Here is a 22676-nt window from a genome sequence, read left to right on the forward strand (position 1 = left end):
TCACTCACTGGAAGATACCTTCTCCCAAGTATTTTATTATAAATAACAAAAAAATTTGTATACGAACTTAATTGCTCAATATACAGACACCGATATCCAAGCATAATAATCGCAAGCAACTGTCACTCAACCACAAACCGTCCGCAACAGCGCGCCATAATTTAATCTTTATACATCTTCATCAATGCCAGAATCGTGGCCAATAAAAAGATACCATTTCTGGCTAGCTCTTTCCCATAGGACCACGAGAAATGATTTATTGGACGTCGAAACGATGCCTGGGAGAAGTGGCAGACGTTACTAAAGACGGCCGCCGAACAAGTTTCAACACTTTCCGCGGATGAATATCCGTAATCATTCGGTTGCTTCTGTAAGACTCGGTGAACGGGATGAATTTAATCAAGAGTCGGAGATGGAACGAGTATTTCTTATTTATATAACTAGATTATTCCTACAGGGAAGTACCACCTAACTCTAATTAAAAAATGTTGTATGCTAAACTAAGATTAGCAATTCTTTCTGCAGTTGTATAAGAGCACAAACTCTGTTAAAATTTTCTAGCTTTCTCAGTATTCTGTTACATGTAGAAATAATATACTAGCTTAGAAAGACAAAATTCTAACACAAATGAATTTTCTATTGCTTTTTTATAACGTGACGCTGCTAGATGTGCAATTGTTATATAGTATATAGATCTGCAGTGTGCCACTATATTTTTTAACTTTATTTGTTGTGAAAGCTGCATTACGGATTTTGCGTGAAAGAAAAATTGTTGCATCGATTGCAAGAAATAGAAACCAAATAGGAAGTCTATTCTGTTTTGATCATTTTAATAGACTGAAAATAACATATGCTCCTTCATAAATTCTTTCAGTCTTCCTACTACTTTATATTTTACCTACTTGATTATGTCATAAATCCACCAAATCCTGCAATCTATCCATGACAACTTCTTCCAAACCTATACATGATTCCCCTACAGTAAGAAATTTAGTTTGTATCAATACGCTGCTTTTTAATTTCTAATGAAGAACAGAGTGTGCCAATATTTTTTTGATCGACTGTAGTGGCTGTTCCAGTACAAAGGGCTCAATTAATCGGTCGACATGAACGGAATATCTACTTGCGGGTGAACAACAGGCGCGTTCTCCAAATGGCGGCGGCCAATTCACTTCTCGGCGGCCCCTTTTCCCGATAACAGTATAAACGATAAATTTCATGCGCCATAAAAACGCCATCTCCGTATTTATCATGGTGTTATTCGCTGCGTACACGGCGGGGAGCAACGGGGGAAGAAAAAATGCGCCAAGAAATATATGCCGACCACGTGTGCCGGGCCGTTCTGTGTCGCACGCACGGTAATATCCAGTAATTCCAACTACAATCACGAAGAGACCAGCATATGGAAAATATTTTTGTTCTTGTTACGGTAATTGCTCGCTGCCGGGATTGAATATATAATACCGAAGTCGTTTACGCTCTTGCCATTGTTCGACATGATAAGGCTGGAATGAAAACGCCATTCATTTAATAATTCTTTTGATGGTTTACAGAAACAATGCACACAGCAGAATCAAACTTGAAACATTTACAGAATCTTTAATTGGACGTGATTTTTTTTATGGAGAATAGTGTAACATATAGTGAGACAATACTAATTCAGTGACAAAACTTTGTTTTGTATTATTTTTTTATGAAACCTTTGCCTGCATATTTCTGACATTTTTCTGATTAAAATGATACCAAACACGACATAATTCGCCACATATTTACTCGTATAATTCGTAGTACAGTAAAACCTCGACTATCCGAACCGATGTTGCCTGAATTCTCTATTATTCAAAAATAAATAATTTGATCTAAGACAATTGATGTATAATTCATTTACGAATCTGTAAATATTTATTTTAACATTGTAGGTATTTCCGATAATTGAGCTTCTTCTTTATCATGAATTAAACAGGTACGAATGATCCAAATTCTGTCGTGTTTGATGTCATTTTAATCAGAGAAGTGTAACGAATATGTTGGTAAAGTGATTTTGGTAAAGTGGTAAAGAGTTTTCGGAGGTAGAATCAGTTTTGTATAATTATGATTTTTTCTGTGAAAGATGATGCCGAATTAGTATTACCGATATGGATGAGCATCCTCGACGTAAATTATATTTTGCTAGGCAAGCGATTACAACGTCGATAGCATCGCAATATCGATACTTATAACCGTGATTTCGACTACACGCATACCGGAACTGGGCTCGCTGAACCGTTTCGGGGTTGGATTAACGCAAACACACCTGTACACTATCTCTCGAATCGTGCTACTAAATCTGCGTTGATGCCGGTCTCAAGCCGGTCTCAAGCCGGCGAAGCTGTTGCTGTTCGATCGGGGTTTAAGAATACGAATACGGCCCGACACTGAGCAGAAGATCCATTTAACGCAAGCTCTGTTTTCAACTTGGTATTTCCTCTAGTGAATTTTAATCGGGGACACGTAGCTCGGCATGCAAATGAAAAAGAGCGAAATTCCGATTTAATTGGATATTTATTGTTTTGTCAGACTACGAATTCGATTATTGAAACGTAATATGAAATGCTACTTGCGTGGCATGCGGAATCAAATTTATCAATTTCAATGTAACAGATGTATTCATTTTATATATTTTCGGACAATCGTTCATTCGACCCTTTGAATGTGTCGAGCACAATATAAATTTTATTAAAACGCCTTTTGTTTTGTTTCTAGTCGTTCCTTTGGTAGATGCAATCAATTTCTCTTTTACACAATTTTTGTCGAAATATTCTTTGTGTTTTATCTCTATGTAGTCGGTCCTTTAATAAATTATTTAAAAAGTACAAATTCTTTCCTTTTTCGTCAGTAGAATATGGATACATTTTTACATTAATTACTCCTGCCGCTAATTTTAAGCATTTCTTACTTGATCTGTTCATTTCTATCATAAATGCATAAAATTTGCAGTCTTCTCATTAGTTATATTAATTTAATTAATGCAATACAAGTGGAAGTTTCTAGAATAGGAGGAATATACCAAAATTTAATAGCTTTTTAAAGAGCTGCAAATTTAAAATCAGGTGTTTTAAAAATGTGAATAAAATGAATATACGTTTTATATTTTTATTATAAAATTTTCAGACCTAATCTGATGGGAAAATTGCCATGCATCTCAAATATAAAGTAGAAATATTTTTCACTGTAAGGAATTTCTTGATTGCAGAAAACTTTGAAATGTCGCAACACCGATAAAAATGCGTGAGACCTATATCTGCTCGTCCTTTTCAATCCTTCTCGGCGGACAGTTTGTCGCGGATAAGTGCGGCTGGAAGGAGGAGTGGCTTTAAATTTCACTCACCGGTCCATGGACAGCCATAAAGCTCCACTCGGATGCATACCATGCGCATATGGGAGGTGTACGGGATGAAACGGACTTTTGTTGCCACGATGGCTGGATCGAAGACTTGCTCCTTCTCCGTGTACGGATTATTGTTACCCGCTAGAAGCTGCAAAACATAAAATTGTCATGTGTTTTATTACTTGGCATATTCACGCTTCCACGAATAAAATACGGAAAATACAATGCTGAAAGTTTCTACAAATACTTTCATCCCATTTGAATTTACTCTGGGAAAGATGTGCGACCATCCTTTGCCACAGAAATGTACCGGTCATCTTCAGGACAAACTAATTGAAATAAAAAGGTGTGTACAAATTGTACAACTTTATAAAAGCTGTACGTACACACGTAGTCTTTGTTTAAGAACACACCTAACGTTTCAATTTTTCTGGTCACTTTTCAAAAATCGAGAAAAATTATGGACCCACAAAGAGAATAAGTTTTTGGAAATATCATACATCAATTAATCTTAAAATTGTAATACGGATGGCTGTGGAAATTAGGCTGTGGAACTATACACAGTTCTGAATACTTTCGCCCAGCGTATCATATAACCATTCAATTTAAACTACTCACAAAATATGTTTTAGAATATTTCAAAATATAACTGTAACACTATCCAAGGATGGAGGATTAAGATCGCCAGCTGGACACTCTTTTAAAAGCAATTTTAAAAAAATCGTGGCCAACTAATTGCACACGCAGTTTAGCGACAAAATTCAGTAATGTTTTCTAGAGTTGGGACAACGTCTTCAGTAGCGTTTCCCCAAGGAACTTCTTTACACCAGCCGAAGTTGGTGTACAGATTAATTGGCGATAAAAATGTCCACGTTATCGGTCTGTTCGGTTCGCGAGCAGGCCGCGAAGTGTAAAACAACAGAGGGAAAAGGCTGAAGGATGTTTGGTGAAGGAAAGAGAAGCAACATCGGTGGCACAGACGGTGGTTCGGTTAAGCTCAAGCCATAGACGGAGCATCGAGCGGTCATTGGATCGTGTTTACAGCGTTAAGAACGAATCTCACGGCTCTCGAGCACCATTTTCCGGATCCGATTAGTAAACAACAGCTCGGCGAGGAGCTCTTCTAAATGTAAATGCCAGCGTTAAATCTGGATGGAAGCAGCGGTCGTCGTTCGTTTCCTCAACGGCCCCCCTGTCTCTCATCCGATCGATGGCCGCAGAGTAGAACCACATCGTTGCCTCGCGAAGGTTATGGGGTTCCGGCTGAAATATGAACGTCCAGGTCGAGAATCAAACCTCGAACGACGATTCCGATCCTGAGCGAACAGCCTTCCGTGTACAGGACCTTCCAAAAATGTGGGGACGCAGGAACGTGTACATGCCTGTCGCAAATGCTGATCGGAGTGTCCTTTGCTATTTTTCTTCGTTTTATAATTTATAATAACTTCTACTCCTGTTTTGTTGCTGGCAATATTTATCGATTTAATATTTGTAAGGTGGTGTGGGGTAAGTACGTAAACGGGGCAAGTGCGTTAATTGGTTATTTTTATTATAATATGAACGCAATTTCTCTAGCTTGTATGTATTAATGTAGTATAAGTTAGTATGAACTATTCGACATAGATGTCGCCTAAGAACAAAGGTGTTTTCCTCGCTTAAATCATCCAATGAAAAACAGTCACGTGCGAGGTACACGTACAACTTTGAGGTTAACCTGAACGTGCAATAGTTTACAAGTTATTCATATATTCTGTGTTGTTACTTTAGGTAAGTACAACAAATATTGATGCAGGTTTATATTAAATAAACCGATTTTATTGTACTTTTTAATATTTATTGAGAAAAGCACTAAGATGCTCTTGTCCCTTAAATATTACTACACAGGTTAAGTGCGTACTATCACGGTGGGGCAAGTGCGTACTGTATGGGTAACTATACAACTAAATAATATAATTTAATGCAATAAGAAGCATTTTATACCAGGCTTATTAATCATTATTTTCTTGCCCCGTACCGCTTGAAACAAGGTTTGAAAGCAGTTTTAACTCTCGGAGACGGACTTGCCTCATTTTAGGGGCAAGTGCGTCCTAGTTGGCACTTTATACAATATGTTATCAAAATGATAATTTTCAAGCAAAATTAGTATCCTACGTAATACTAATTCATTAATAATAACTGTGGCAAGAGTTTGATACCAAGAGCGTTAAGTTTTTACATAGCAGACTGAAAATACACAGTTTAAAGTCCAACTTTGCAAAAACTAGTGCGCACTTATCCCACTCCACCTTACATATCACATGCATCATTTTTGTAGAGGGTGTCCCAAAATAGTTGTATTTGCTTGGAAAGGGTGATTCCTGAAGCAATTTGAATGAAACATCGTAAATCTAGTCCATAACTCAAATATGTTTATTTCAATAAAATATTCGTACGAACTTCCATGTAAGTAGACCAATTATTTCCGTAAATAATGAATAGATTGAGTTATGTATTTATGGAAGGCACTGTATAAGATCGATCACGTGATTTTGCGAGCGGAATTCGCATGTGAACGCACATAGACACTGGACACGTGATGGAACAAGCTCGTGATGATCGGGTTCGTTCCGTTTGCGTTTCCGTCGGATTAGAATTTCTAACCGGGTATCTGTTATTCGATCTCAAAAATATATGAGGTCTGTAATTCGACCGCGCCGACGCGGCGTTCCTCCCTACGGAAACCCGACGTATTCATGGTCGCACATCACTTTGGAGAATAAGATATACAGCCAAAAGTACAGGTAACCCTAGTATGACGCGGTTAGCGACCGGAAACACGATACTTAAATGTTTTTATCGTTGGAAGTACCGAAAGAAAATTTTATTTCCAAGGTCGGTATGAGGATCTTCAACGATTCCCTAAATGGAACCTTTATTTTCGTTTCTGTACTGTTACGCTTGATGGAGAGACATTAAAAGACAACATATATGTAATTGAAAAAACTTTCAATTATAAAATGATATACTGCGACGTCCTTTTGTTTTATTCTTTATCTAAATTTCTATTATCGTAAATGATCAAACATATTTTATAAAAAATTCGACACATGCTAGGTACAAATTTTGATTATAATACTTTACTATGATATTCAAATTATTGTATATGAATGCAAGATATTGGGAATGATGAAAATATTGACATTGAACATCGAATAAAAATGAATAAAACGACGACAGAAATAAATTTAAATTGCTTCTCATGGGGAGTCATTGTTGCACAGTTTATTTACAAATGTTTGTATATGTACACTTCATCATACAAAGACATATAGCACTTCATTTTTTGAATGGTAACCTCTGATAATTAATATGAGAAAGCTTTCATCGCGAACTTTTAACAATCAGTGAAAGTTTTATTAATATTATACGTTTTTACATTCAAACAAACTAAAGTCTTGAATACTTGGTACCTTGAAGTAATTGGTAGATTAATATTTAAGTGAGTGATTGTATTAGTTTGGTAAGAAGACTTTTCGTGTTTGCATTCTCGGTTTACAGATGCGATAATCAACTGACCTAATTAATAGCCACTTAACACACCGCCAATAGAGCAGCAAACTAGAAGAAATAATATTTCAGTGACGTCTACACTATTTAAATATGGCATCGTTCGCCGCAATCACTTCAACCTGAAGTTACTTCGGAATTACCTACTTGGATTCACTTTGCCCTCGCAGTTTAATACTCTATTACTTTCAAGACTATGTAAGTCAAATTCCTACTTCGTGAATTCGTATCAAACTTCGCGCAAACTTCAGGCGTTCGTAAAACTCAGTAATCTAAAATACGCTGATCCAACATAAAGCTCCCCTGTACCTTGTCAGACTCCAGTAATTGAAATTCAACGTCAACTGTGACATTGGTGGCTTCCCCCCAGTTTTGTGGTTAGCTGCATCGTATATATATTTTCATTATTCGAAGATCCGTTCGTTTTCCACTTTTTTTTTTGTCTATATATGAACTGTCTTTATTTTCGTCTGTTAGCCGGATCAATAACGACAGAAGCAGCAACCCCCCCGGAGCTCGAATTGCCGAGAACGATGCGACGGTGCTTGAAAAGCGATTTTCGTCAAGACTTTTCGCATAGATCGAACGATTTTCTAGCGTACCCCATGTTAACAGCACGGCGGCTGATATATTAAATGGATTCGTGCCGTTTCCATGAAATCCGACGATGTGCTTGTCGCATCTGCGAGACGGGGAGGCGGAGGAAGCGGAAGAATTTCGAGACGCTTTATTCGCATCGCAGTATGTATCACGCCCGGGAATCGACGACAAAGCTGCAATCGCTTCTCTGAGCTGGATATTGTACTAAAAAAAGATTATTTGAGGATACTAGCCGGGATCAGAGCGCGGTATCAAGAATCCTACGGAAGAAAAAGAATACCAGAATTCGAAGGAAAGAAGTTCCTTTTGTTACTACCGTTTTTTACAGAATATTCCGCCGGAAACGTTAACAAAAGTTTAGACATAAATTGTGTTCAATCACTTTCCGTGTTGGAAGGAATGTATAGGAATTTAAGTTGGGAAAATGAGGGTGGATTAGAGTGAAAATATTCGATGTCCTGTAGACAGTAAATCAAGTCGATGTTATCAGCATACAAATACAATTCAACGTCACAATAAATTAATTAAAAATGAATAAAATAAAAGAATAAGAACAGATCGTGAAACAAGGATGTGGCCAGTGAGGTTACCGACAGTAGTATAAGTCGATGACTTTAGGGACATTCAACTCAATATCACACCAAACAAATTGAAAAAAGAATGCAACAGAAATCAAATCAATTTTACATTGGAATAACGTTGATATTTCAATCTAATCATAAAATGAGAAAAAGACGTCGGTGAAATTACGGACAGTAGTACAAGTCAATGACTCTTGCACGGTTCATTTCAACATGGTGGCAAATAAATTCAAGAATAACCTAGTTAAAACTTAAATCAAGTTTAAATCAAGAGAATACATACATTAATATTTAAAGTAGATCGTAAAACTCGGGAACGAGGTTAGTGAGGTTACGGACAGTAGTATAAGTCAACGAATTGACACACATCCAATTAAAAAATACATAAATTAAATTGTCGACGTCTAACTCAACGTTGTGGCAAGAAAAATTGAGTGATAAGGTAAATAAAAATTGAATCAACTTTAAAATAAAAGATGTGGCGGTACTTTAATTTCAATTGTAAAATAAAAGAAAGAGATTGACGAGATTCCGGACAGTGGTTCATGTCAACGATTCCGTCGGCCGGTGGGCGAATGCTGATAATTTCAAGTTCATCGGTCATAACGCCCACGGACTCACGGTCACAGGATCCAATATCAGACCAGTCGAATCGTTGAAGCCAATACCGGTGAACTCGAGGTCACAAGGATTCAATATCGACGACTCCCGCCGTGAAGGCAGATTCCAGCGACCCGGGAGTCGCGGAATTGACTACAAGAGATCCCCCAGGAGATCTGACCTCGACGAGCGCGAAAATTAGGTATTATGATGTCGATGTTGCTGTTTGTGTCCTTGTACAGCTTCGTTACTCGGTAACACTACCATGAACACTTACCCTTCATTCCATAATCTAATAATTGTCCACGCATTTCTCAAAGTGGAATCTTAACTCCTTCGTCACATGTACTTAGCCATATACATGTACGTATGAAACTCTCTTGAGGTTTCAAAAATTGAATAAAAAAGCATCTTAACCCTTTCATGTAAAATGACTTCTCAAAGACATCATTTGTTCCACATGCCAAACTTGATTCTTTATCATTTCAAAGCTGGGGGGACAGTTAGGATGTCCTCTTCTAAATATGCGAGTCTCTCTCTCTCTCTTTCGGGAGGATTGCACGTCAAAGATTCAAATCTCCAGTATCGCATACAGGCACGCATCGACGTACCATGAAATTATAGTGACATGTGGGTGTGGGACACGTTGAACTTGACGGAGGCGAAGGGTGCAGCGAGCAGAGAGCTGTAAACGGGCAACCGAGTTGTAAACGGCACGCAAATGGAACGCGCCCCTTAAATCGTTGCGCGTGCAACCCGGTAAAGGGTGAGAAGGGTAGGTTGTAGGAGGTCGGAGGTGGAGAGGAGAGGTTATATCGGCCAGGCTCGGAACGACCGACCGCGGATGCATTACAACTGCAACTGCAGCGCGCTCGAATACAAGCCAGCAGCCCGAGGTATACGCGATAGGAATAATTAATACAGCCATAAACAAGAGCGGGGACGGGCCAGCGGTGGCCAGACCGATATCGTCCTACCGACACATAAAATTGATATCCGTGCTTGAAGGAGGGAGGATCATTCTGGAGGGTGACCATATATCTTGCCGCTCAGATGGATCGCTCTTGTGCTGTTGGCAGTCGAATAGGCTGGCAATTGTACAGAGATTCCCCTGTATATTTTACTGGTTATTTATCACTTCGTTTATTGTGATTATCCGTGTCGCGGTGGACCGAAGGTGTCGTCAAGGCTTTGTTCCCGTGATTTCGATAAGAGACCGCTGATAACGCTCAGAATGTGCTTAGGATCAATGACCCAAGTGTAATGGTTTCCATATTGTAAAATGAGCAGGGCTTCTGTTTGCCGATGGCATTCTGTTAAGTGCGTTAACACTAGACCTACCGAACATTGAAAGTAGCATGTTTTGCGTAATACAGAACATAAAATTCAATATTGCATTTATTATGTTACATATATAGAATTTGAATGAAAGAAATTTTAATTCGTACATGAAAGCACAGTTCGAACAAATAATTGATTACATAAACACGTCCCGAAACAAAAACTTTGCTTTGAATTTCTCTCCCTTAATTTGCATACATTTTTGTCACGCGTCAAACAATGATTCATAAATTGATTACGAGATACAGGAGGCAAGCATATTGTAACCAGCAAAGAACATCTGTGCCTGCTCGCGCGTAAGAGATATTCGATAATCGTGATAAATTTCCGTGCCCAGCTGTTTTAAAAATTCATACTTGAAGCCAATTATTGGATATTAATAATTTGTTAAAATATCGACGATTAATAGTGGTCTCGGTAATAGTGGTTCTTTTCTGGCTGGTGGGCATTCCAGATACGTTTGTGCACGATGTTTACGAGGTGTACTCGATTCGCATGCACCGGTCGAAGCTTTATCTTGCCGGCGAACACAGAAACCGCGCACACCTAATATTGTTCCAGCGGTGTGTGTAATCTGTATTTTCAAGCCAGTTTCGTTCGTTCTGGACAATCACGGTGCAATCGACCTTTGCCGGGCTAGCTCGTGGCCGGGGATGACGGTGAATCAGACGATGCCGGAAATGTCGTCTATTCATCCCTCCGACGGGCAAACTCGAGATTTACTCAATTTGGTGAAATTGTAATTCGAATACAAACACCGACTTGCCGCGCGATTGCTCCGGGCTGTGTGAACTCTATTGATCGCCATGAATAATACTGGAACGATTATTTGCCATCAATATTATCACCGGATCTACAATTTGGTAATTGATTTCAGGAAGGCGTTAGAAATCTTTGTGATACATCCAGATATTGATGTACGATGATTAAACTTCGGATCTTTACGCGACATAAAAAATTTCTCCATCAATTCTAAGGTACGGGGGTAACATAGAAATTTATTTCCCCTCTTATTAACTTTATTTGTATAACGTATTGTTAAATTATTCTGAGGTTCTCGCTGTTTTGCACTAATGTTTCTCATAAATGCATACAATAGACAGTCTAACGATGGTAAAAAATAAAAGAAAAGGTTAATGCAAAGTTTAACCGTTATGTCAATAACCGGGTACCTACTTTCAATATTTATTACAATCCATTTAATATTTGTAAATTATTCACTTTGTTTATTTCGTAACGGATTTGTAACATGTCTGTAAAAAGTCGCAATGGCTATTGCAATAAAATGTTTTTATTTGTAACATTGAAAAAGCCAGTTTATATTTAATTTCATTTTCCTATTCAGATCTCCAATGTCGTAAATATTCCCGATGAATTTAACTTGGTATCCGAAAATCGATGTATTTGGAACGTCAATTGTCAAGGGTGTAATTGATGGGAGATGGCCGAAAACAATTTGCGTATTGATTCCATTAAACAGATGTAATCGGTGGATTACGGATTTTACACATTTATACCGTGTTGCACCGTGTAAATATAACAAACGAATAATTTCAGTAACGTTTTCCAAATTGTGAAATTTGTGACAGCAGAAATTAATTTATTTATAGTATTCATAAAACCATAAAATTACACAATGAATCACAATCTAGTACTACAATAAAAATCATGCATGTAAATAAAAAAGCCTATAGGTATATAAATAATTTTTAAAAATTCCACTTAAACACAGAAACCTGGATGCATTAAAAAATTTTAAACCTGTGATAATTGTAAGTGTGTATGTAATGTACTACAATAAAGAAACTATAGTGTAGTATAAAAATTGAAGAATATGGCCAAGAAACAAGAAATTCGAACGTGTAGCTATCGCTAGTGGTTTCAGACGTTGATCCTTGCAAATCAAGAAAGATAATTAGAATGCAGCTGGGTCCAGACGAGGGTCGAGTATTTTTTCCAGCGGACAGCTTCATAAAATGGATTCTCGGCTAACACAAAGTTTTCTAAAACTCCTTGAACCGTTTCGTTCCGCGCGATGTTTAAAGAGGGGTAAATTGGAATTGCCTGGGGATGGTAGTGTACTGATGGAATTAAAGCCACCGGCGGAACGTCTTCCGCCGAGTTTCATTATCTCGACGAGGTTAGGAGGTCGAAGTCAGGTAACCCGAGCAGGTGGTAGCGGTGGCTCGTCTTATGGAGCCGAAAAACCAGAATGAGCTTACGCGGCGCGTCCCATTTCCGACCGCTCGTCGTGGCGCCGTGTAGGCAATTACTTTCTAGGAGCAATGTGCTGGAAAGGAGCACGCTTCTAATCTGTTTGCGGCCGAATTCGGGTTCCCCGGACTCCGCTAATGAAGAACTGTTTCATTTTAACGTTCTTAATCCCGTGGCGACGCCGCCGCGCCGGCCTCCGGACACTCGATCTTTTTCATTCGGCGAACGGCGCATTTTTATATTAATGGAAAGATCACGATAATATTGTACGACCACAGTTTTTATGTGTCGCTTTGTCGGAGCACAAAGGAGCGCTCCCATTATGCAGAGAGGGCCAATGAAATCTTCTATGGAACTACGGGAAAAATGTTTTAACCCTGTCGAGGTCGAGGTCTTAAAAATTTCTTATTGGTCGTGACGTGGCCTGGTTTAACTGATATTCAAGTTCGAGCACTGATTACCATTTTTACACGGAAAATCGAGTATGAAAAATGCTCAGTTTACGATACAGATACTATTTATAATCATTGACGCGTTAAATGCCACGTAGGTCACATATGGGTGACACTAATTTTTGACCATGTTCAAAAATTATTTCTTTTTTCTTCCGATTCATTTGAGTAAACTGAAGCTTGTCAGGATTTTTAAGATGTAAAAATCTGAACTTTCCATGAGGAATTTCATTGCGACCAAGTGAGCACACTATTAGAATATGTATTGAAACCATAGGCACAATTATTTTTATTACATAAAGTAGGAAACGAACGTGAAGTTTTCATATTGAAATTTTCTGTCACCCAAATGCGATATAATTTTCTGGGATACGATTATAAAATTCAAAAGCAATCCATTCTTCATCATCAAAAAATCCAGTTCTTGGTCCTGTTACATTAGAATACTAACATAAAGCCGCAGCTATGACTGCACATCATGAATATCAACGGAGACGCCACGAATTTCAATTTTCGCGAGAAATTACAGGCAACTGGAGTGTTCGCGAGCTGTAAATATTCGTTTACAGCGAAATGGATTTCCGCGATGGTCGCACGGGGCTGATATTTCGAAAATCGAGATCGGTCTGGGTGTATCTGTTAAAAAGGAACAAAATTCTGGCCGCTCCTTTCCTCGCCTCGGGGCGAGTCCCCTCGTCCGGATTGAAGCACTCAACAATCGAGCCTGCACCCTGATGGCGTCGCGAAAAGAGAACAGAGAAGAATCGGGAAAAAAGAGAGGAGCCAGACCTGTCCGCCGGAAAAAAGATTGGACGGACGAAAGAGCGGGGTGCGGAGAGAACGAGAGAGAAAGAGACAGGGGGAGAGAGAGGTAGGAAGTGTGGCCGTAGAAAATTGTTTCCAGGCCGCGCGGTAATCTGCTAATAGGGTGTCCACGCTCCGACCGGTAATCCGTAATCCATCAATACCGGCTCGATCCTGTACCGGTGCTCACATACTTAACAAGCCTGGCCTATCGACGATAATTTCTACACGTTCGCGTGTGTTTTGTCACATAATATTGTACGAGGCCTGTCCCGGCCTCCCTGAAAATATTCTGAGCCGTCACGTCGAACGCGCAGCAATCAAATGACGGCTTATACACAGCTTTTTGTCATTCGAAACAATGCGATCTTTTAGTTGATGCAAACACAAAATTTCAACTAATAGTGCAAGTGATTTGAAAGTAGTCAGCCATCTTAACACATCAAGTTCTCCAGTGTAATTCAATTTATCTCCCGAGGCTTATACTTTCCTAAATTGTTACAGGGCTTGAAAGAGCAAAAAGAGATATATTATTAAATGATCATACAGTTTCTACATCTCTCAAAACGAGTACCGAACATAAAATAAACAGAATTGCAAATGACGCAGTAGTAGCAGCAGTTTTAAATATTTGTAACATTTTGCTTTGGCACCAACTTACTTATTATAACTATCACTAACCTTACACCAGAGTTGGGCAAAAATTTATTCAACGATTGACGACTAAATTTCTACTTCAATCGTTAATTGCAATGAACAATTGATCCCCTAGTTTAATCGTTAAAATTGCGGTTAACGATTAAATACTTATTAATCGTTAATTGCGGTTAACGATTAAATACTTATTAAATGTTAAAATTGCGGTTAACGATTAAATACTTATTAATCGTTAAAATTGCGGTTAACGATTAAATACTTATTAAATGTTAATTGCGGTTAACGATTAAATTTCTACTTTAGTAGTTAATTGCGATTAACGATTATTAATTGTCAATCGGATAATTGATCAATGATTAACTGCTGAAATTTCGAAATGAAATACGGAATCAAAACTGTATGAATACTGAAAGAAATGTAAACTGAATTTAGGTGTATTATCATTTGGTCTATATACATATAATACAAACTCTGTTTACGTTGCTTTTATGTTTTTTTTCGATGATTTCTTTTTTTAATCAAGGATTGACGATTAACTCCATCAATCGATTGAATCAATCGTCGATTTTTCGATGATTTCTTTTTTTAATCGTACACTTTATACAATCAATCATGATTAAAATTTCAATCGATTAATGCCCAACTCTGCCGTACACCAAGTCTTAAAACATAAAATGAAATCATATAGAATATAGAATAATATATATACACTGTGAATTGCGAATGACGTAAAAAGTAATTTACCGAGAATCAGAACAGAGGGACGAAATAAAAATTTCCGACCGGTGATAATTTCATAGCCGGCGTTGCGGTAAATTGCGTTAAACAGAACCCTAAGTGCATCCCGTTAAACATCATGACACCGGGACGCTCGAAAAACTGGAATCAGCCACTCGCGCTCCTCGCCAGGGCTAATAAAAATGAAGCAGCCCATCACAAACATAAATGTAAATAGGATCTCGAGAAGACTATTCAATTTCCCCTGAATAACTTTAAATAAAAACCACCGTTGGCCTACTTTCCCGGGGGCGCATTATTCATTTGCACGAGGCATTTGAAACCTGTCGTAAATAGCCCACTCCGGGACTGAATGCCGTTTTTTCGTGCGGACCGACTGCAGAAATTAAAGTTGTTTAATTTCATGGTAGAAAGCGTGACTTCGGCCCTGCACGGGCAGCCCTCTCCAGGGGCGGACAGAGAATTTTCACGAGACAGTACGCGGCGTTTTGTCTGTTCGAGCGGGTCGAAGGAAAATTTCTAGTTTTCCTCCTTGTCCCCCCTCCTCGTCACGCGCATTGAATTTCCCGTGAATAAGGTTCCCGAGGTGGTGGAGGATGGAAACGTCTGTCGGCTCGGTCGCGTATAACTTTATTTCTCTCCTTAATTCCGCCCCGGGATGAAACAAGAGGGTCTAACGGGATTTCCTTCGAGGCCGGGAGATCTCGTTGATTTTTCAAACGCGCCGCGAGATTCAACCGGCTGAAGGAATGGTAACTGCGTTGCTGAAGCGCGATGCCGCGACGGATAGCTTGGCTTCAGAAAATGTATCTTCATTTTTGACGGCTCCGCTTCCACGTTTTTACACGTGAACTGTCGGCAAACTTACTGATAACAAATTTCCGCTTGGTGTTGTTTCTCAGAAAAACTAACTCAACATTTTAACCAACTAACTCCTAGAACATCTTATATCTAGACTGCAAAATCAAAATGTTCTGCATCGCGTGTGCGATGCAGTACCAATATGTTCATAGATTTTTTTAACCTTCTACTGTTTAACGCGTTGAATGCCGCACGAATTTCGAGTACTTCACACAAAGTTTCATTTGTTTCATATTTTGGCAGTAATAAATTTATGACAATCATTTGTAAGTAATGGCATTCAACGTGTTGATAGCTCACCCAGCCAATTTTTGTTGAATGCATACAAATCTACAATCCAATTATAACGTATCTGAAAATAAATCGAACCAAAAGTTCATTTGAAGACAAAAGTTTGAAGAATCTGAAAGTATGTTTAAATTACTTCATGATCAACAAATGCGGGAGCAGAATATGAAAAAGATTAAGGAAAAATTTCGTTCATCGCGCCAAACAGATTGGCGTACTCGCAATCTGACTATAGGCGGTCCTTAACTACTGCCGGTGATATAGCGCCGGTTCGATCAGCCCCTGTTTGAACCGCGCTCCCATTGAATTTCCATTTATGATATCGAGCCGCCGATACGGTTGCTTATTTTTGCGCATTAAATCCTCGTTTTGGCAATTACTCTGGCCAGCCATCCCCCGGCTCCGTCCAGCCGCACCTCGTTAGAAGGTGAAACGTACCCCCGGGGCCGATGGTTCTCAAAGTTTTCTTGTTGTAGTTCCACGATTCGTTCGAGCGAGCCGGCCCGTTGTTCCCGCAAGTTCTGGCCCCCGATTTTTGCGAACGGGATTTCACATTTTAATTGCCACTCGAGAGCCAAGATTCCCGACGGGCGAATTTTATTCGCGATTAAACGCGAGCGTAAACGGTCGTCGAAATTTGGCGACTCCCGGAAACTGGAGGAGTTTAAATGGAGCTTCCGCGCGCCGGTTTGAGAACCGTTTTAATAACGCGATACTATCAAAATTCACTTCGTCAGGCGAGTTTTAACCGATGGACTCACTCCCCAGGCGTAATAGAAGCCACCGTTTTTCACCGATTCTCTTTCTCCGCCAACGATTTTTTCCCCCGTGTTCGTTCGTTCTTCCGTTTATCCTATTTTTCCGTTTTTCTTTTTATTTTAATTCCGCAGACTCGAGCAATATTATCGCGAACGAACGCGCCCAGTAATGACTACCGCGTAATGACCGGCCCCGGCCACTAGGCTTCGTAATGGCGCCTCTCGCCATATTGCAATTTGAATTCCGCTGAAATCAGTGGAAAAATGGTGGCGGGTCTCGCAGAATGAATATGTTAATTGGCTTTGGAATTGGCTGTCTCTATCGGTGATTGATTAAAATTCGATACGTGCCGCGCGGCGCCGCACTGGCCCCGCGACGATCGCCTGAGGGGCGGTTCGTTGGTGTGAGGGATCACTGCGACGGACGGGGGATCACGGAAGTTACTTTACGGATAAACGAGATTGAAATTTCGATGGAAATTACCGTCGGTATCTGTGGACTTAAGCGGTCGGTCGTCAAGTCAAACAAAAGTCGAGGACTCGTCATCCACGGATGAACGCACGCTTCGCAACATTATTCGATGCAGCAATAACCTTCCACGAGCTCACAGTGAGCCGCTATCGCAAAAAGCTGGACAAAATTCGCGTCATTGTTAACCCTCGGACAGCGATCCATTCTTACAACTGGGCTGCAGATCATCATGTGTAAAAATTTATTTTGAAAATTAAATTTTTATCTGGCACCTGTTTGTTGCAATCGACGGACGAAATTTTTATTTTGCACAAAGATCCACGTTTGAGGAGAAATGTTATTGCTTATTTTTAGAGAACAAATTTTGTTTGGAATGAGACGCGCAGTCTAATTAGGAGACATGCGACATACGCACGAAATGAAAAATGACTGCGGAGCGGTACAGTTCGTTGAACAATTTTAGAAATTTTATTTGGTCCACCAATCCTCGTCCACGTTTTAAACACACGAATTTCACAGTCTGCCAATTATTTAGGTTACAAAACTCACCGACCCCGGAGCGATGTGTTAATCCATGGTGCACAAGAGTTACAAATTGGAACGGTTAATGAAACTGGCAGGAAAAAATGTTGCGCATCCAGGCGAATGAAATTCGAGTACCGCGAAAACGACTCGACAGATGTTGTAAGGTTACGAGACGACTCTGTTCCGGGTCTCGAGGAACACGGGTGTGCTTGCATGTGTATTTCAGCTCTGCCGGGGAACACTCGTACATGTTGACTTTCACCTGCGGATTTATCGCGACGCACCTCCTGGGAATATTATCATTGGGGAGCAACCGTGTCTTGTTTCTCGCGTGTAGTGTCCTGCTTTCGCTAGAATCCCGGCTGTGCGGCCGATAAATTCCGCGCACGAAAATTACCCTACTATAGGCATATTTATTTGAAAGCTCGTTTGCCGTTAGTGCGCCATTTCTCGGAACAGAAATTAATCAATTGCTATTGAATTGGAATTGTACAGGTTGAATTGATCAAACAAAGTATACGTACGTACGTCATACATATAATAACGAAAATCGAATGCAAGGAGATAATTACACTGCTTTTGTGATTCTATGCACTTATGAGAAAAATGAGTACATGAAATACAACGCAGTAGAAGCATGAGAAAAGTACACGGATCTGATAATTTTTAAATAATCAAAAATTATTTAAAGGGAAACGAATTATTACGTGAAACCCGTATCTTCTAATTGATGCAGCAAATATTTATTTCGCATGAAAATCTGCACCCTGGCAATAATATTGATCATGATATTACACGTTGTAAAATGATCGACAGGGGCTGCTATTTACTTCGCCAGCGATGATTTTCTCAAAACATTTTTCCCCGGGGATAATTCAATTTCCCGATAGTCATTTTATAATGAAGGTAAGTGGAAAGACGCCGTAAATGAAGGCGGTTCAGAGAGTTCCGTTGTTGGCGACGGTACGCCGACGTTAATGAAACACGTCCACCGTTGGCAATTGTCCCACCGCAGCAACGACAACGAGCACCCTAACGTAGAAGGAAGAGCTGGTATCTAACCGGACTGCCCTGTTTCGTCCCGTTTCCATTAGAATGCATCTATATACGTCGTCAGTCCAGATCTTTCACTGTTCCCCTCTGAATTCAAATGAGACCTTCCTTTTCGATTTAATTCTTTCGCATCTCTCGGGCGTGAAGTCCTGATGCATTTCTCTTTCTGTGTCCCAGCCGATTATTACAGAACACCGGCCTTTGAGAAATGAAAAGGGACTATATTAATTATTAATGTTCACAAACTCGACAGCAATGAATAAGTATTACTACAATGCAAATTTACTTCAATATCTATTTTTCGAATCAGCGTAAATGTTAATTCCCCGGGAATATATACTTTATGCACATAGCGACGGAGAAACAATTTTTCTTGTGATAAGAATTTTTATTTTATTTTTGTAAAGATGTTCAATTTTCTTTTTTCTTTATCTAGTTTCAGTTTCATATTTTTAGATTGGATTGTAGGCATCGTTGAAGATCACGGTTATTTTCTTCTTGTGATGTCGCCGAATTATTTGTCAGCATTGTTGTATGTTAAAATATTTGAAAATCCGTTTGTGCAAGATAAGAAGCAATACAATCAAGTGAACATCCACAGCCGAACTTCAGCCCAGGTTCAAGGACGACGCAGGATCCAACTGGAACAGATCCACGTATGATCGATCTCGAGTCTGCCTCTCTGGAGAGGCTTTCCGAGGGTCGTTCTTTTCTCTTATTTAATATAGTTCGCGAGACGAGATCGTGACAGGTTGGAAATTCGCCGCAGGTCGATCGGGAACGCGGAGAACGGTTCGCGATCCTATCCCGGCGGCAGTGGCGACTACGTCTGGCGTGGAAAAATGCCTGGGGCCACGTAGAACGTAGCGATAACACAATCGTTTCGCTTTTTCCACACGTTCGAGGCTGCTCGGCGCGCTCTCTCGCTTTCCGCCCACGCCTCTTGGCCGTCAACTGGCTCTTTCGTTCGTCCTGGCCGTATTCAAAGCGCAAGGAGCAAAAGGGGAAAGAGCGTGTGCACAAAGATCACATGCCGGCCAGATTGAGGCTGCAGGGTAAACGCTCGTGTTCTCTCTTGTCCTCCGCCAACTTCCGTTTCCTCTTAAATTTCTCCCCGCCGCGTCGCGCCACCCCGTCTTCGTCGTTCTTCCACACCTTTGCCTCGAAGCCACCTACCTGCTCCCTCGCTTTGAGCAAATCTGCGTGAAAATGGGAAGAACGTCTGGGCACGAAGGCTGCATGAGGGTGCATGTGTTATGTGTGTGCACTTGGAACCAGCCATCTCTCTCTCTCTCTCTCTCTCGCTCTCCGACTTCCCGTATTTAAGAAGGACAGCGACAGGGGACAGGGTATTCGCCAGGACATCGCCGAGAATATCAGACGCGTCCCGATGACAACCAGCACCCCCGTTGAATAACGAGAACCCGGCGATAGAGCTCTTGGCACCGAGTTCGGAATTACTTTTGCACCACGCTGGTTTTCTTTGGCGAGCCGCTCCAGTCGTGATGGATTAATAGAGAAGCGACGCTGCGAGGATTTCAATTCCGTGCCAGGCGCTTGATGAAGCCTCGCGTTGGTCCCTTCGAAATCATCTTTTTATAGGCCTTTGTTGCTGCGGTGCATAATGTCGCGTGATACACTCGCATGTCCCGTGCTCGTAATTTTTTTCACGAGGTCTGCGCTATTTTGCATCGCGGCCTGTCAACAGAACGTTTTATTCATGGAAATTTTACTCACATTCATTTACTGTAATTCGTAGTAAAGTCTTGTCGTCTCGATCATGCGTCCGTTCGGGCTGGTTGTCGCTGATCGACTTCTCCGACTGCTAGTTGATACCCCTTTTATTTTCTCATCCCCATTTCTTAGCGGATGTTCATCGTTGGGCCATTTTGCATAGCGACAACTTTACATTGAACGTGTCAATATTTTTGCTGAAAATTTTGTGCAATATTTTAGTTGATCCAATTGTCGATGTTAAGTACGCCCACTTTATGCTGCTAGGAGGTCTTTTAATAAAGTACTTTTGACGAATTTCTCTTTCGAATTTGGTGGTTGTAAATTTCACAATTCTGTTTCTTCAACAATCGCGTTCCTACCAATAATGTATAAACTATTAGGCTCGCCATGTTCATTAACAATTGTTTCATTCTTCTATAAACAAAAATACACTTCTCGGTTATATGGTGTGGCCGAATAACATTTACAAGCGCGCAGAGGGTGATTCTGCATATAACAACCGGTGGTGCGTTAAGGATGTTCTGGAGGTATATAAAAACGCAACAAAATTTTTGAAAATTTGACAAGATATAATTCTTACTAAATTAATGCAATTACCAAAGTTTGTGTTCGATTCACTGCACCATTTAAGAATTATAGCAACTTAAAGTTTGCACATTTTAACACGTCTTCTTATGGAGAATTCATAAAATTCCACTTCAAACCCTATTTAAACCTTGAAAAAACGCAACGAGAAACTCCAGTTTTCTTTTTATATGTAGTTAAAAATTATGTAATTAATTATGTTCACAATTTATTAGGATTCACTGAACAGTTACAGAGCAAAAAAATTATAAACTGTTACAGAACGTCAAATTTATCGTGTTGTCTCTCACTAGCATGGAAACGTGACAAGTGTAGGCCACTGAATATAGCTACAGAGGGTACAGTATTCGCAAAAGTTTAATGCAAAATATACTCATGAATCGCTTTCATTGTCATGTATTGATGGATTTCGAATTTCTTGTACTTTTGTCTCCCATTGTACCTCCAGAACATCCTTAAGTCTATCCCAATGAAGTGTTAGCTTCCGAAAAGACCTAATTTTAACCAATTTCGTGGCACGAAAATTTCCGGATGAGTTCCGCTTATTTCATAGAAACGATCTACTGCGCGTGGGCTCTTCCCGAGTAAATGAAGTTTAGTCGACAGTGCCGATCGAAACCTCGTTTATAAGTACGATCTGTCGATCGCGCCTGCGTCGCGTCGTCGTCCGTCCCGGAATCCCCTATCGCCGTTCATTCTTCTCGTTTATCCCGATTTTTCGTACCTACGTTCACGGACCGGCGCTTCCGGCGGATTGTTAGACGAGCCAATTGTAAAGCAATTTCCGCGGCGAAACCCGAACCGGTCGAATTAATGCGGTGCCACTCTTTATAATTGTTCTCGTCAAGGAAATCGGATTACGGATTTAGCCGGGGCTCGCCGGGACAAAGCGTCGCTGCTGTAATTCCATTCTTTTGAACGGGGAAATCTGCGCGTATCGCGCGCGGAAGCTTCGCCCCGATAACCCCCGAGGCCGTCCACCATTTGTATTCCCCGATCGTCCCCCGTTTCTCCACCCACCGCGCACCCCCGGAACCGTCCAACAACCATGTCCCATCCCTTTTACTACACCCGTGGTCTGGGCGGACGGGGGTGTGTAACCATACACTGCGAACCAGAAACCCGTGACCAGTGTAAGCGGCCGTTACAACGGGCGACGTGTTAATTAACGTCTCTTTAGCATGATAATCTGTACGCGATATCCATTAGCTCGTCAAAATACATCATGCACGGTAAAGCGATTTACCTGGCGCCGATGAAATTACCGGGAACAGGCTCTTGGTCGCGTCGCCTTAAATTATTATCGCTAACGCGAACCTTGTTCTCTCCCTCTCTCGTGCACCGATGCTACCGAGACGGTCACTCGCGATAATGATCCTGGTGAAATTCATCTCTGCGAGCGGGCACAGGGTCGCATTCGATGACACGCGCGGTAAAGTTTATCCCCAGCCGATGGCCGAAGGGAAATCGACCAGGAAATCGGGTTAGAATGAACGC

General features: G+C 40.5%; 1 protein-coding gene across 6 annotated transcripts in view; it reads right to left on the reverse strand.

Annotated features, from left to right (window-relative positions):
* The window catches only part of Ddr (discoidin domain-containing receptor 2), a 334142-nt gene that overhangs the window by 91228 nt on the left and 220238 nt on the right, over window positions 1-22676 (reverse strand). For all 6 annotated transcript variants that reach the window (XM_076429974.1, XM_076429972.1, XM_076429976.1 and 3 more), the window contains one exon: window positions 3368-3515. In XM_076429974.1, the coding sequence (XP_076286089.1) occupies window positions 3368-3515 (148 nt within the window). The remainder of the gene's footprint in view (window positions 1-3367; window positions 3516-22676) is intronic.

This window comes from Lasioglossum baleicum, chromosome 9 (assembly GCF_051020765.1).
Source record: "Lasioglossum baleicum chromosome 9, iyLasBale1, whole genome shotgun sequence".
Lineage (NCBI taxonomy): Eukaryota > Metazoa > Arthropoda > Insecta > Hymenoptera > Halictidae > Lasioglossum > Lasioglossum baleicum.